This window comes from Drosophila grimshawi, unplaced genomic scaffold (genome assembly GCF_018153295.1).
Source record: "Drosophila grimshawi isolate 15287-2541.00 unplaced genomic scaffold, ASM1815329v1 contig_311, whole genome shotgun sequence".
Taxonomy (NCBI): domain Eukaryota; kingdom Metazoa; phylum Arthropoda; class Insecta; order Diptera; family Drosophilidae; genus Drosophila; species Drosophila grimshawi.
The window spans coordinates 9656392-9669754 of record NW_025063098.1 but is presented as its reverse complement, the minus strand read 5'-3'; the positions used below and the strand labels follow the sequence as shown (position 1 = coordinate 9669754).

The window sequence follows — 13363 nt, the reverse complement described above, 5'->3', positions numbered from 1 at the left end:
GGGATTGGGAATGGGAACCAATTGAAATGCATTTATGCCATTTATATGTAAGAATGTCAGCTGGGTTGACAGTCACACACAAGCGTCAACACACACCCACAACGAGCGTGTCTCTGGAGTGTGTAACGGTTATTGTGATTTTGAATTTGAACTTTTGTCGCTATTGGATGCTGTTGTCATATTCGACTTATTACTACATATTCTTTTTTTCTCATCTATTACTTTGAACACTTTTTTTTATATGCCATTTTAAATTTTCTATTCATTTACAAGTGTGATTATGCGTCTAACTTGAATAAATCCTTCCTTAAATATTTTTATCACAGCATATAGCAAATGAATAAAATATGACGGATAGTCTTTTATTTGTCACCTAGAATTTATTATTTTAATTGTGAGTACTTCCAAAAGATTATAAAAATTAAGTCGTATATAAATCGAATTTTATGCGTTGCTGTTATATAACTTAATTATTAATAGGTAGTAAATATTACCAGAAATTTGGGTTTGGAAACAGATTTATGGCTAATTTATGGTGTCCTCGAACGATTTAATTTGATTGTGCTTCAGCTGCAAGTCCTTGTGGAAGAGTATCTCACGGCGCAACGCTTCCGCACGTTCACGCACTATCTTCAAGTCCAGCAATTCCAAACGGCGTTTCTCAGTCTGTACGCGATAGCGATGCAGTTCCTGTTGTCGTTGGCGTAACGTTGGCATTGCGTTGTTTGGGATGCTGCCTCCCTTCGAGGAACCATTGGAAGTCGCCGCGCGCGTGTTGTTGCGAGACTTGCTTCGCTTTGTTCCTGCTGGCAGAGCATCCTTATTAGAATCGGTGCCGTCGGTTTTGCTATATTTTGAGGAGGAGTTTAACAGGGGAATCTGCAATTCGATGGACTTCGAGTAGCCCGATTCGCTGTCGTCGGTAATGCACATGCGATTGGCAAACTTGGGCGCAACTTCGCGCACCACAGCGATCTGAATGGGCGGAAAAAAGCACGTCTCCAATTTCAGGTCTGCAGTGGCGACTTTGGGCTCAGAATGTTCCACGACTTGATCCTGAAAGGACTCATGCGATGGCTTGTAGCGCAGCGCCAGATTAGCAGACGCTTCATTGTCCAACTTCTTGTTGCGTATCCGATCCACCAACTGATGCCAGCACCCCCTCGCATGTGATCTCTTCGTGCTGGCCAAATTCTGCAGCGACTCATGCGATGGCTTGTAGCGCATGGCCAGACTTGTCGATGACTTGATGGCCGATGTTTGTATATTCGATTGACATTCTATGGCCGGGGATTGTATGTGCTCAGAAGTGGTGCTGGTTGAGTCACCTGCTTGGCGGGATCTAGATAATGTCTTGTAGGTCACAATGGAATCATAGACTTCCTCTTCATCGACGCAGCCCTCCCACATCACGCGACGGCTGCCGCTCGACTGCAACGTCTCAAAGTTCTCCACTGAAAGGAGAATTTGAGAATTGAGCGCTATAAGCAATATGCATTAAACGCTTACCAGACTTTTGGTTTGTATCCATAACTATAACTTTAGATGTTGTGTGTTGATATAAGAGCCAATTTGAATCTGTTATAATAAATATGTATTGTGTGCCTGAGCCTGAGCAAACTAAAATTAACTCCGCCTACTACAAAATTTGATAACTCAATCAGTAAAAATGTTGGGAAATATGTGCTTTCCTGATTTATGAGGAGGTACCAACAAATACACCTTCCAAGTTTGATCTAAAATTACAGAAAGAAGATTAAGAAATTTTCTTGATAATCTAAGGAGAATTGTCCTAGAAACATACCTGCCACGTTTGGTAACTCTAGTTGCAAATCTAAAGTGGCAAATATTGGGAAATCTTGTGGAAAAGTCAAAATTGATGTTTGCATTCGCAAAGCCAAATAAGTCTTAATTGTTCAATTACATTTAAAGATCTAAATTGATATTTCGACTCAGGTATTTTTTGAGCCAAATACTTTTAGTAAGCATTGTAGACTTTGTACATTTTTGCTTAATCGCTCGTATTCCTCACACTAAAATCCAATGTTATTGTCTATCTATTGACGTCAAGATTATTTAACGATTCAATTAGATGAGGTTGTTTTATAAACTGAAATATTTAATATCTATTTATATACATTTTTGTTCTTTAATTGGTATTTTCCATCCAGTGTATATAATTTGTCACAAAATCAGGGTTATTTTTTGTTTTTCTTTTATTATAACTAAATTGTGTTACATAGTTTTTTTTGGTTGTTTGTTAGACAATCGCATTTTAAAAATGTATGTTAACATGGATTCCAACAGAAAGTTTATATAAATATTATACAATTAAAGTTGCCAACATAGGATTCGTTTAGGGTTTTATTCATACATGAGAGATTTTGAGATTTTCTTTTGACTAGACTGGTGGATGGAGGGGGATAATGGTTAATGGCATTAATTGGCAATCGAAGCACAAAAAAGACCATAACTTTTGACTAGCATTTGGTGTGCACAGTTTAATGAGAGAAATGCAAATGAGATTGTATGGATTTTGCGGGGGTGGAGGAAGGAACCATCATCATCATGTAAAACGTGTTAAATATGTCTCCTAATTTACGAAATCGTTTCTACTTTACTCATACATTGTTTAGTGGCGTCTTGAACGGCTAAAAATACGCTATTTGGTTTTCGCTAGATTTATATAAAGTATCTCTATAAAGTACACACATTGCCTTTTGACTTTTTCGTGGGCTAGTTTTAAAATATGCAGTTATGTTTTAAGTTGTTATGGTTTTCATTTTTAGATAGATTTTTAACTATTTTTGACATGGTTTTCTATTTCTCGGATGACTTTTTTTCATTGTTATTCATTTTAATATTATGTACTATTGTGTCTAAGTGCTATTCAAGCTATTCTCTTTCTAAATTTGGTTTCTCTAGGCCATATTACAATATTAGTTTTAAATGTATACAAAAAATGGTCTTACAAATGTGAAAATTATTCAAGTTCTTGTCGTATTGGTTCCAATTGATGCTTAAATGTTATCAATTCTTTCTTGTATATAAAACCGTTTTAAGTATATGTATATAATTACACATATTTGTATGTATGCTATCATAAACCTTAATATACACAAGTAGAGATGCATATATATATATATTTGTAATATATGTCATATATGTATATATATTTATATTTGGTTTGGGTACCATTTCATTTCACATGTCTCATTATTCAATTCTTCTTGTTTGTGTGTATATTGCTAATCTCTGTTATATTATTTTATGTTATTATTTCATCTAAGTACAGTATAAATGTCTCGTCTTGCTGTTTGCATGTTGCTTGTATGTTACTAATCATAAGTTACTGGACGACACAGTGAGAAAACGAAGACAATGGCGTACCACACCTCGGTCAGGTAGAGGGCGATCTGCAGCGTACAAAGACAATATTCCAAACGGAGCCGGTACGTCTGCAACAGTAGCAGATACAATACGCCCACACAGCACGGAGCGGTCAGGAAAACCGACAGTATGGCAGTCCAACCTACAAAAGAGAGATAGATAGAGAGAGAAAGAGCGAAATTAGTCAAATAAGAACGTTGATAAAACAAAACAACTATAAATAGACAATGTGCGACAATTACAATGTATGTCAATTAGACTGCCACCGCGTACCTTTCTCCGCCAACGTGCCCTTGCGACCCATTATTAAACGCATCGTCTCCATCACTATGAAGCTAATCATTACGGCCAAGTCCTGGGCGAGTGTGTGACCCGTATAGCTCAGATTGATCGCCTTGAGCAGACCCATCGCCATTTCACAGCAGGCGAACATGCCAAAGTAGAAACTATTTAGGTAGATTAACACCTCATAGTTCATGCTGGGATTTGGCTTCTTTGGCACAAGTGGCGGTGGTCGCTTTGGCGGCATTTTTAACTATCACTAACTTAACGCTAACGTTTTACACACACAATCAAATTGGCTCTGTGCAATCCCGGCAAAACAACGATCGCGTCCGAGATCTACGCTTCTACGTTGCTCACGTTGGGCGCTATATTTTTAGACTGGCCACAATAATAATAATGTGGACCTGCTGCTGTCTTGGCCATTGGCTCTGCTGTCGTTGGCATTTGTTGCTCTTTTCGCTGTAGTTGTTGTTATTTATTTGAATTATGTGCTACTCGTTGTCGCCTTTGGGTGCTTAAAATCGCCTTCTTAGTTTTTATTTAGATGTATTTTTGCTTTGGTCAGGTAAGCGCAATGCATGAATGACCTGCCCAGACCAGATTACAACCCGCAATATATTCAACTATCTAAAACGAAGATTTTTATATATGCCAATCAAATATATTGCTTAAATATTTGTGATTTTGTGAGGAACGGTTTTAAAAGTTCCTTTAGTTTTTACCATTTTTAAAAAAATTTACCATGGTATAAAAAAATATATTTTTTTTAACTAAACTATAATTCTTGATTTTATTGAACTTTAAATTATCTTTATACGTTTTCTTAGTCGCCTGCTGTCTTCGATACAAATCAAATATAATTTCATTACATTTTAGGCAATAACAAATTCAATTTTTGTATTTTTAATTTTTGCACACATCATTCTCAACTATGCAATATTTTTAGGAATATAAATTCCAAATTTAATCTACTTCCGTTTTTACAATATTTAATAACATTTTTTTTTAGCTATGTTAAGTGCAAAATCTGCATACAAGTAATGCATATTTTTTAACTACATTTTTCTCAATTATCAAGATTTGTAAAGTAATTAAAAATTGATTTGTTTAAGGATTTAAAAAAAAAAGTTCTATCTGCGTATGTTAAAAATTAAACAAATATTTTGTAAAAGATTTAAGTTGAAAATTCAATGTATAAGTAATGCAATATTTATAATTTAATTGTTTTCAACTCAAATATGTTTAAGGGTTAAAATGCAATTTTAAAATTTCAAATTTTATCCAACATTTTTCTCAGTAAAATCATATTTAAAGGATTTATATTCCAAATGTAATCTATCTGTACTAGTATAATAATTAAATAAATATTTTGTTAAAGGATTTAAATTCCATAAGTAATGCATTTTTTCTACCCACATTTTACTCAACACAACTTTTTTTTAACGATTTAAATAGCCAATTCAATGGGCTAGGATGGTCCCTTTCAAGTCAGTGTGGCCTAAACTCATTAGCCAATCGCTGTATGTGTTAGACATGAATTAAAAGTGTACATTGCAACGATGATGAGCAGCGACAACGATGCCAACTGATGATGCTGCTGCTGTTGCTGCTGCTGCACATAGACTACTTATGTATCAAGTGTAGTTGTATATATAATTTTAGATTATAAAAATACACCAACAACGAGCGGGTCCGGCGAATCAACGCGACAGGCGACAAAGGCCGGACAAAAGAATGCGCACTGCATTCAAATCAAATGGCGCTTTTGATCGAAGCGGACGAGTCGCGTCGCGTTGTGATATCTGTGCAGTATTTATATATATATATATATATATATATATGTATGTATATGTATTTAAAAGAGAGTGCTTTCCTTACACGTAATAGACCTTATATAAGATATCGGTTTTCATACACACCTCGTTCGCTAAAGCGATTTCTTGGCTCCAGTCTGGATACGTTTGGTTTTCTTTGGGATTTGATTGTGTTTGTGTTCTTGTTTTTTTTTTTTTGGTGTTGCGAGGAATACGCCAGCGTATTTTGGTTCTTCATCGAATATCCTGTCTTCGTGGTGTGTATATATCCTTAAAGTCGTGTGTCTGTTTGTGTGCGTGTGTGCTTAAGTGGCTTAGCCTACATCAAAATCGCTCAACTTAAACGTAAACTGCTTGACATAATTATACCAAAAGTTGCGTTGTCGTCGTCGAACTGTTCCAGCAACAGCATCAATCTGTGCCGGTTCTCCTTGTTGGAGTGGTGCTAGTGCTGGTGGCTTGGCCATGGGCATCGACGTGGCAACGTTGACCAACTGCTAGGTGTATGTGACGGGTCGGCACATTGTACAAATGAATATGCTGGCGTAGACTAGTTCAGCACCTTGTAGGGTGATCATTAAGGCACTCAGAATAATTTCGAGTTTGAGAACATAAGTTTGAAAACAACACAAATAGATAACAATAGCAAGACTGGGCAGTGTTAATATTACGGATGCGGTCGCTTGCCAGCCTGCAAAATATCAGTAGAGACTATAATTAGTAATATATATACAGGATAGATGTAGTATCAAATACTATTTTATATTTTAAATAGATATATTTGGTAGTGTGTATGTTTATGTGTCTGGTTGTGTGCCATTCTAGATATCAGCTACATCTTAATATATTCTCAATATATCACTTGCTAAGGAATATAGTTTTCTTTCGATATCGAAATAAGTTATAAGAGATAATTTCAGCTTTTGTATTTATGCGCAGTATAAATTAGTTTGCATAGTAAAGATTAATTTGAAAAATAATGTAATTTTCGTCTTATTAAACTTTTCATTAATTTATGAATTATGACTATTTACAAGGTATAATCTTAGTCAACTAACTCAAATATAAAGGCTTTCTTAGAGTTGAACATGAAAGTATAGTACTGAATTTGCTGAGACTGCATTTGGCCTAATGGCAATCTTGTCGAAACACGTGAAATGCTTTAAACAGGGTGTCAAGCCAAACATAATTTAAGTTACGATTCCGATTCCAGTACGTAAAGTATTCGATTACCAATACGTAATTTAAACCCCCATTTTTACGGTACGATACCAGTATATATTGGTACAATAAAAAAGCTTGAAAAGTAATTAATAACGCTGGAGTTTGGCGTAACTGCAAAAAAAAAAATATAGACATCGGACATCGGATACATATATATATGTATTTTTTTTAAAGTAATATGCTTAAAAACTAAATTATGAGATCTTAAGGGTTGTTTGTGTTTTTAATTCGAAACGACAACGAATTAAGCTATAAACCTAATTCAGTTTTGGACAGATTAAAATTCCTTGTCAGATAAAATGACGCATACGCAATGTGGAATCTGAATAGCTTGCAAACACAGGCGGTGAGTGGTGGAGTTTGAGGGTCAGGGGTGAGCGGTGAGGTACTGAACAGCGATGACACTGTTGTGCCATGAAGACCACAGCAAATAATATATTCATGTCATCATAGCAGTCCCCTCCACTTACCACTACCCGCCCAGCAGACTCCAGCTCTACGTTCTTATCGGTCAACTGTTGAGTTTGTTGGCAGAGCACAGTTCATTAAGTAAACAAATAGGCAAGTGTTGCCAACATCAAATAAATTTGCAAATATGCGTGTGTGTGTGTGTATCGAAGTGTATATATGTATGTTCGAATGTGTATATTTGGTTTGTAGTGTTGATTATTACTCACCACGATCGCTGAGGCTGCTCTTGCGACCAAAGACAATGCGTAACGTTTCGATGATGCACAAGGAGAGCAGAATTGTCGCCTCACGTGACAGAACGTTTTCGCCATAATTCAGATTTATTGCCTTTAGCACGCCCACGCCCACCTCGAAGGCGGCATACATGCCAAAATAGAATGAGTTCAAATACATGAGTATCTCATATATCAGGCTGGCGTTCATATTATAATTATTATTGTAGTTATTGCTGCTGCTGCCGCTTCAGTTAATCTTGTTATTATTTTTGTTATTGTTTTTGACGTCAATGTAGGGCAGCGTGTTTAGCGCCCTCTATTGCCCGGTGTCACCGGGACAGCTTGAAGCAGCAGCAGCGCTGCTTCAGTTGTATGTAGAGATGTTCGCTTTAAAGTTACTGCTGCTGTTCTTTTTGTAGACGAGTGGCGTAGACAGCATTAGCAATAGCAGCAGCAGCAGGTGGCTCATACACACACACACATGCTTCCATATATATGTACATATATATATATATATATTGAGTATATGCGTGTGTGGCTGTCTAACACTGGGCGGGGAACTGGAACTGTTTTTGGCCGCTCTTTGGTGTATTTTTAATTGTGTTCGCCCATATGCATATTTACTCTACGTTGTCATTGTTGTTGTTGCTGCTGTTGTTGTCATGGGAATCTTCTTGTAGCGATGGTAACACAACAGAAATGCGTTGTCTGTCTGGCTGTACATGTGTGTGTGTGTGTGTGAATTGCGTGTGTTACTATTTAATAATGTTGAAAAACAACGACGGCGCTTATATAAAATCCAATTAAATATTTGCCTCTCTGCTCTCACACACAACAGCGCCGCGTAACTTTTGGACACGGACACGTACGCACACCGACGACAAAGGATTCACACGCTACACACTCGCACACAGCAGCTTTTTTTAATAGACTTATTTGGGTTTTGCACGTAAATATTTTCCAAATTTTTGGGCTTTTATGGTGCTGTTGTACTTTGGCTGCACATGTGGAGTATATTTGGATTGTTCACGAGTGAACGAACAAAAGAGTTGTTCACTGAACTGACTCGTTGAGTTTGTTCCAGTGAACTGCAGTGTGTTAACAGTACTTATTTTCGCTCATTTGTTTTGATGCTTAACATTTAATTTGTACTTATAAATTGATGCGGATAGCTTATGTGTCAAAAGAGTTTTAGTAAATTGTATATGGTTATTTTTATCGATGTGCATATTTTTGTATTAATATTTTATGTATTATTGAAATTGATTTTCATATGGAAAACTGTTAAATTTTATAAAAAAAATTAACCGAAATAGTAGATAAGAATATAGATTAAGTCTATTTGAAAGTTAGTTAACAGAATGTTAAATGAGATCGAGTTCTGATGTCTGTTAGAAGAGGAGCGGTGTTTTGAAATGCGCAGTAATTCGCTTGTGTTCTGTTTATTAATAACACTGCCACTATCGACCGACCTCCACAATCAGTACAATCCATTGACAAGAACTCAGTAATAATAAATAAATAAATAATAAACATGCCCGCCGATCAAATTCAATATTCTGAGAAGTACTTTGATGATAAATTTGAATACAGGTATCGTAGACAAATATTTAAAACTGCTCATTTATTGACTATTACGATTTGTCGCTTATAGGCACGTAATTCTGCCGCCCGACCTGGCCAAACATGTTCCCAAGTCCCATTTGATGACGGAGACGGAATGGCGCAATTTGGGCGTTCAGCAGAGTCCCGGCTGGGTGCACTACATGATGCATGCACCGGAGCCGCATGTTATACTATTTCGGCGCAAGCACGTGGAGGATGAGACTCCAACAGCAGCAGCCGCATCTCAGCCAACAGCAACCGTCTCGAATAATGTCAATGTTTGCGCCTAGGAGAGGAGCAACAACAAAGATTTGGTGGCTAGTTGAGTGGACGGTGGAGATTGTTATTGTTAGACAGTATTCAATAGAGGGGATTGGAGCCTTATCATCAGACAACTTGATGTAAAATAATTTTGATACAATTACTTTAGAGATGTATGTGAATATTTTCCCTTAAGTTTATCATTTGCATTTTGAAAACGAAGCATTTTAATGAATTGTTCATTAAGTTTATTTAAGTATAAAATACAAAACGTATTTGTGTACAAATTACAACTAGAACTCTAAACATAAGATTTTTGTTCGAACAACTAATGATAGCAACGCCAGATCGCTGGCGTTAAATAATCCGACCAACTGACCATTTCCAGCTGACAATTACGCTTTGCATAATACTCCATGGCATACAGTGAGATCAGCATGCCGTTGCCAGAGATCAGCGAGAACCAGAGCAATATGTTGCCCAGCTTCTTGGGGGCTCTGCGCATGAGGAACACCAATGCTACGCCCACACCACCAAACAGCACAAACATCACCGGGAAGAACACTTGGAGCGCAAATCCCAGCACCTGTTCATGCACCAGTGCCGATATCATGAACACCAGCAGCGATGCAGCCAGCTTGGAGCCCTTGAAAATGTGCCTGTAGACATCCCGATAAACATACTCGTAGAGCCAATCGTGGACGACGACGTTCCAGTTGCGATAGTAGCTATCGTAAGTGTGGGATGTCCACCAGTCTTTGTAGAACATGCGATCCCCGAAACGCAGTAACTCCGATGTAAAGTTCAGCCACGAGTGCAGTATCATATAGAAGCCGCACAAGAAGATTACCGCACTCGGCAGAATCATGCCAAAGAACTTGACGATCAATTGTGGTGCACCCAGCGACTCCTTGCCAATCTTGCCGAAATGCTCGTGAATGTGCCGCTCGTGGATGAAGGCATACAGAAATGCAATCGCAACAATCTCCAGGAGGCGGCATAGCGCAAACTTCCAGCGAATGTGCGAGGTGCGTGGATAGCTATCCCGATAGATGAGTGTGGGCGCAAACAGAAAGTACACATAGCAATGCAGTGGCGGCACATACGGAGAACGTGCAGGATGTTGGAGATCATCATCATCTGTCTTCTGCTTGCCGAGCAGCACTCGTTCCGCATTGTAGCGCACAAAAGCGTGCATCTTCATCAAGAGTCGAGTGCTCTCCAGGAGCAGCACACAGGCACTCACAAACGGCAGCTGGAACTTCAGGCACAACGAGGTGGACACATAGCCAAACACCAGCTGGGCACTCACATACAGGATCAGGCAGCTGTGCGACCAAAAGCGCTGCAACGAGCCTGCAAAATGGTGAGAGCATCGAGTGAATTAGAATTATATAAACTTACTAGAAAACTAAATGAAAAAAATATATATTAGCATTTTCTAAAATTATAATTAATTATTATAGTGTGGTGATCTCTTTTTATGATGTAAATATGTTTTGAGTTTTCGAATTTGAGACAGCAAAACACACATTTAAAATATCGACAGCCAATAAATATGTAAAAGGAAACCAAAAAATATAATTTAAACACGTTTGGAATACTGCCTAGCATTTTAATATAATTTAATAATAATAATTTTTGCATAATAGTTTTTTTTTTTTAAATTAATACACCATAGGGAAGTTTTACTGTAAATCAAATTAATAATTATGGTAACCTGCATATCATTTAAATTTAATTGTATCTACACTTATTTTGAACATTAAATTTATTCGAAAAATAAAAACAAAATTAATAAATAAAACTTTGACATGAAGGATGATTCATATTTTTGAGGAGATAAACTTACTGTAAGATTGCAGCTTGGCACGCACTACAGCCCAGCCCTGGAATGCATAGAACAAGGTCAGCACAAAGATGTGCTCCAGCAGCCAAACGCCCATAACCCAATGGAGGCGTTTGAGGCCGCCCCGGAATGTGCCCAGGCCAAGATTGAAGTTGCCCTCGACAAAGTAGTCGTAGCAAATGACGTTGAGCAGAAACATTACCAGAATTATGCCGAATATGTGATAAATGGTGCGCATGTGCTCCACCTGGAGCAATGCCGTCAAATACGATTCGCGAGTCACAAACACTTTGTCCGGCAGCTGACGTCGTCTTCTTTGTTCCGCTTGCTGTTGTTGTTGTGTTTGCGCTTTGGTCGTTTCATTTTGGGCATCCGCCTGCCCATTTGGGTAGTCGATTACGTCAAAGTCTGTCGTTGATTTGATCGAAGATGCTAGCTGCCGTCGATTGTGCCATGTGGCATTGGCCACTGGGCCCCTCTCCCTGGAAGTGGAGATATCAAAGTGCCGGAATTCGTGCGCACGCAACTCTTGCTGTCGTATGTCCTGCAGCACATCCTCGATCAAGCAGGACAATCGCTGATCAAAGTCAAGCAACATTTTGCTCTGAAACTTTTGCAGCTTTTCGCGCACAAAGTGTATTTGATCGGTTTCCATAGTCCGCGACTGCTCTTCGGACATGGTAAATTGTTTATTATTATTTAATACCTGCACCTTTGCGACTTGTAATCGTTTTAAGCTAATTTTATGGTACCACCCGTTCACGCGAACGTCGAATTAAATAATGTATCGATTGGACAGAAGCTCAAATGTTTCTGTCTGTTGTTGTCGAATGCGCAAGATAGTAACGGCGCTTTTGTACATCATCCAGAGGCGCAGTTGTCGAGGATTTTGCAGCACTGTTTAGCAGTGCTGTCAATTTAGCTAGTTTCCTGCTAGATCTGGCTAGTCTTTAAAGTTAATAGCTAGATACTGCTTAAGTCGAGCTATTTCTAAAACTAAGAGCATACGCAGGGGGAAGGGGGAGAGTCACAAACAAATCAGAAAACATTAGATTTAACTTTAGCTGAGTTTTCCCTATAATTGAATGCAATGCAAATTTTACGAAAAAAGCTTTTGCTTAAGAAAATAATACTAAACTTGCGAACTTATTATTTATTTATTTATTCAATGTCAACTAAAGTGACCCGGCACGAATATATACAAACTAAATAATTAATTTCAAGTCAATTATGAGAACAGTAAAATTATATAAAAAATAATAATGTAATAAAGCACTTACTTGCAATCCGAAATGTTAAAATCAGTTACATTAATCATTAGACAATTTAATTTGCATATAAAATTTGCATTATCACCTTTTCAATTAATTTGCTTAGCTTTTTTTTTAATCAGCTTTTTTGATTGTGGCAGCACTAGCTACGTCTCTGCGAAAAGAGTCTATCCACGTTCAGCCACACTCTCTGAGTCACTCTCCCATAGACACTCTTTATCGCTCTTCTCTCTCTCTCTCTCTCTCTCTCTCGCTTCCTTTGTGGCGTCGTACAAAGTACGTTGTTTTGTATTTGTTGCTGTTGCTGGTGAATTAGTTTAGCTTGGTTACAATTTTACAATTGAGGCGCCTTAAGCGACCCGATTAGCTATCAACGGCACTTGGCACTTGAATCTTAATCAATCGGCCGCCTTGCGAGAAACATGTGTGGGTCTACGTTACTGATAAGACCCCATTGTTCATTGGCCCCTTGTTAAATGGGTGCACATGCACTCGCATTTATTTATTTACTTGTGTGTACTTATGTGTGTACCTAAATTAAGAATTGAGTAAGCTTATGGGTATTTGTGTATAGCAGACAGACTGTCACAACTTATGGAAAGAAATTGTATGACAAATTAACAAATGCAGTTCAGTTTGTATTGCACATGATTTATTGTATAGAACATTTTTTACGATGCTTGATTCGAGTAAGATTAGGTTTATAGCTTCATTACGATAAGGTTTATAGCTTCATTAAGATAAGGTTTATAATTATGAAATGATATAAACATAAAAATCCAAATTAAAATAATTAAATAAATATAATCAAATTTATTATACTCATTAAAAAATTAATTTTCAAACATCTGTTTTTCTGGGCACAGATTTATTATTTATAGATCAGTTATTTTGAATTTTCAATATTATTATATCAAAGATTCATAACAAGCAATAAAAACTGAATCGTTCCTTAACAAATATTTCAGTTAGTCTAGA

At 37.3% G+C, this 13363-nt stretch overlaps 5 protein-coding genes across 6 annotated transcripts; 1 reads left to right on the top strand and 4 right to left on the bottom strand.

Annotated features, from left to right (window-relative positions):
• Positions 1-355: 355 nt before the first annotated feature.
• Positions 356-1623, bottom strand: LOC6564001. The gene is made up of 2 exons (XM_001989807.3): positions 1510-1623; positions 356-1454 (listed from the first exon to the last, which is right to left on the bottom strand). Exons 1-2 carry the CDS (start codon positions 1529-1531, stop codon positions 526-528), a joined length of 951 nt encoding a protein of 316 aa, XP_001989843.1. The 5' UTR covers positions 1532-1623; the 3' UTR covers positions 356-525.
• A 517-nt stretch (positions 1624-2140) lies between these two features.
• LOC6564027 (transmembrane protein 216) lies at positions 2141-5727 on the bottom strand. 2 transcript variants are annotated; one of them, XM_001989808.2, is made up of 2 exons: positions 3664-4254; positions 2141-3532 (listed from the first exon to the last, which is right to left on the bottom strand). In XM_001989808.2, the coding sequence occupies exons 1-2, from the start codon at positions 3917-3919 to the stop codon at positions 3339-3341; spliced, it is 450 nt and encodes a 149-aa protein (XP_001989844.1). In that variant the 5' UTR covers positions 3920-4254; the 3' UTR covers positions 2141-3338. The 2 variants fall into 2 exon arrangements, with proteins under 2 accessions (XP_001989844.1, XP_043070736.1); XM_043214801.1 differs by lacking the exon at positions 3664-4254 and adding an exon at positions 5595-5727 and having other exon boundaries at positions 2149-3532.
• Positions 5728-5985: 258 nt separating this feature from the next.
• Positions 5986-8428, bottom strand: LOC6564028. Its single transcript, XM_001989809.3, has 2 exons — positions 7391-8428; positions 5986-6180 (listed from the first exon to the last, which is right to left on the bottom strand). The coding sequence occupies exons 1-2, from the start codon at positions 7605-7607 to the stop codon at positions 5987-5989; spliced, it is 411 nt and encodes a 136-aa protein (XP_001989845.1). The 5' UTR covers positions 7608-8428; the 3' UTR covers position 5986.
• On the top strand, positions 8406-9571 carry LOC6564029 (cyclin-dependent kinases regulatory subunit). The gene is made up of 2 exons (XM_001989810.3): positions 8406-8992; positions 9054-9571. The coding sequence occupies exons 1-2, from the start codon at positions 8934-8936 to the stop codon at positions 9292-9294; spliced, it is 300 nt and encodes a 99-aa protein (XP_001989846.1). The 5' UTR covers positions 8406-8933; the 3' UTR covers positions 9295-9571.
• On the bottom strand, positions 9497-11904 carry LOC6564030 (sterol O-acyltransferase 1). Its single transcript, XM_001989811.3, has 2 exons — positions 11118-11904; positions 9497-10621 (listed from the first exon to the last, which is right to left on the bottom strand). The coding sequence occupies exons 1-2, from the start codon at positions 11791-11793 to the stop codon at positions 9594-9596; spliced, it is 1704 nt and encodes a 567-aa protein (XP_001989847.1). The 5' UTR covers positions 11794-11904; the 3' UTR covers positions 9497-9593.
• Positions 11905-13363: the final 1459 nt, after the last annotated feature.

Bases quoted from the DNA above. Each gene is read 5' to 3' on its own strand.
- LOC6564029 (XM_001989810.3), top strand. From the start codon at position 8,934: ATGCCCGCCGATCAAATTCAATATTCTGAGAAGTACTTTGATGATAAA. The intron at 8,993-9,053 runs GTATCGTAGACA...TGTCGCTTATAG, and splicing joins GATGATAAATTTGAATACAG to GCACGTAATTCTGCCGCCCG.
- LOC6564027 (XM_001989808.2), bottom strand. From the start codon at position 3,919: ATGCCGCCAAAGCGACCACCGCCACTTGTGCCAAAGAAGCCAAATCCC. The intron at 3,533-3,663 runs GTACGCGGTGGC...TCTCTTTTGTAG, and splicing joins GGGCACGTTGGCGGAGAAAG to GTTGGACTGCCATACTGTCG.
- LOC6564030 (XM_001989811.3), bottom strand. From the start codon at position 11,793: ATGTCCGAAGAGCAGTCGCGGACTATGGAAACCGATCAAATACACTTT. The intron at 10,622-11,117 runs GTAAGTTTATCT...ACCATTTTGCAG, and splicing joins TGCCAAGCTGCAATCTTACA to GCTCGTTGCAGCGCTTTTGG.
- LOC6564028 (XM_001989809.3), bottom strand. From the start codon at position 7,607: ATGAACGCCAGCCTGATATATGAGATACTCATGTATTTGAACTCATTC. The intron at 6,181-7,390 runs GTGAGTAATAAT...GATATTTTGCAG, and splicing joins GAGCAGCCTCAGCGATCGTG to GCTGGCAAGCGACCGCATCC.
- LOC6564001 (XM_001989807.3), bottom strand. From the start codon at position 1,531: ATGGATACAAACCAAAAGTCTG. The intron at 1,455-1,509 runs GTAAGCGTTTAA...TTCTCCTTTCAG, and splicing joins GGATACAAACCAAAAGTCTG to TGGAGAACTTTGAGACGTTG.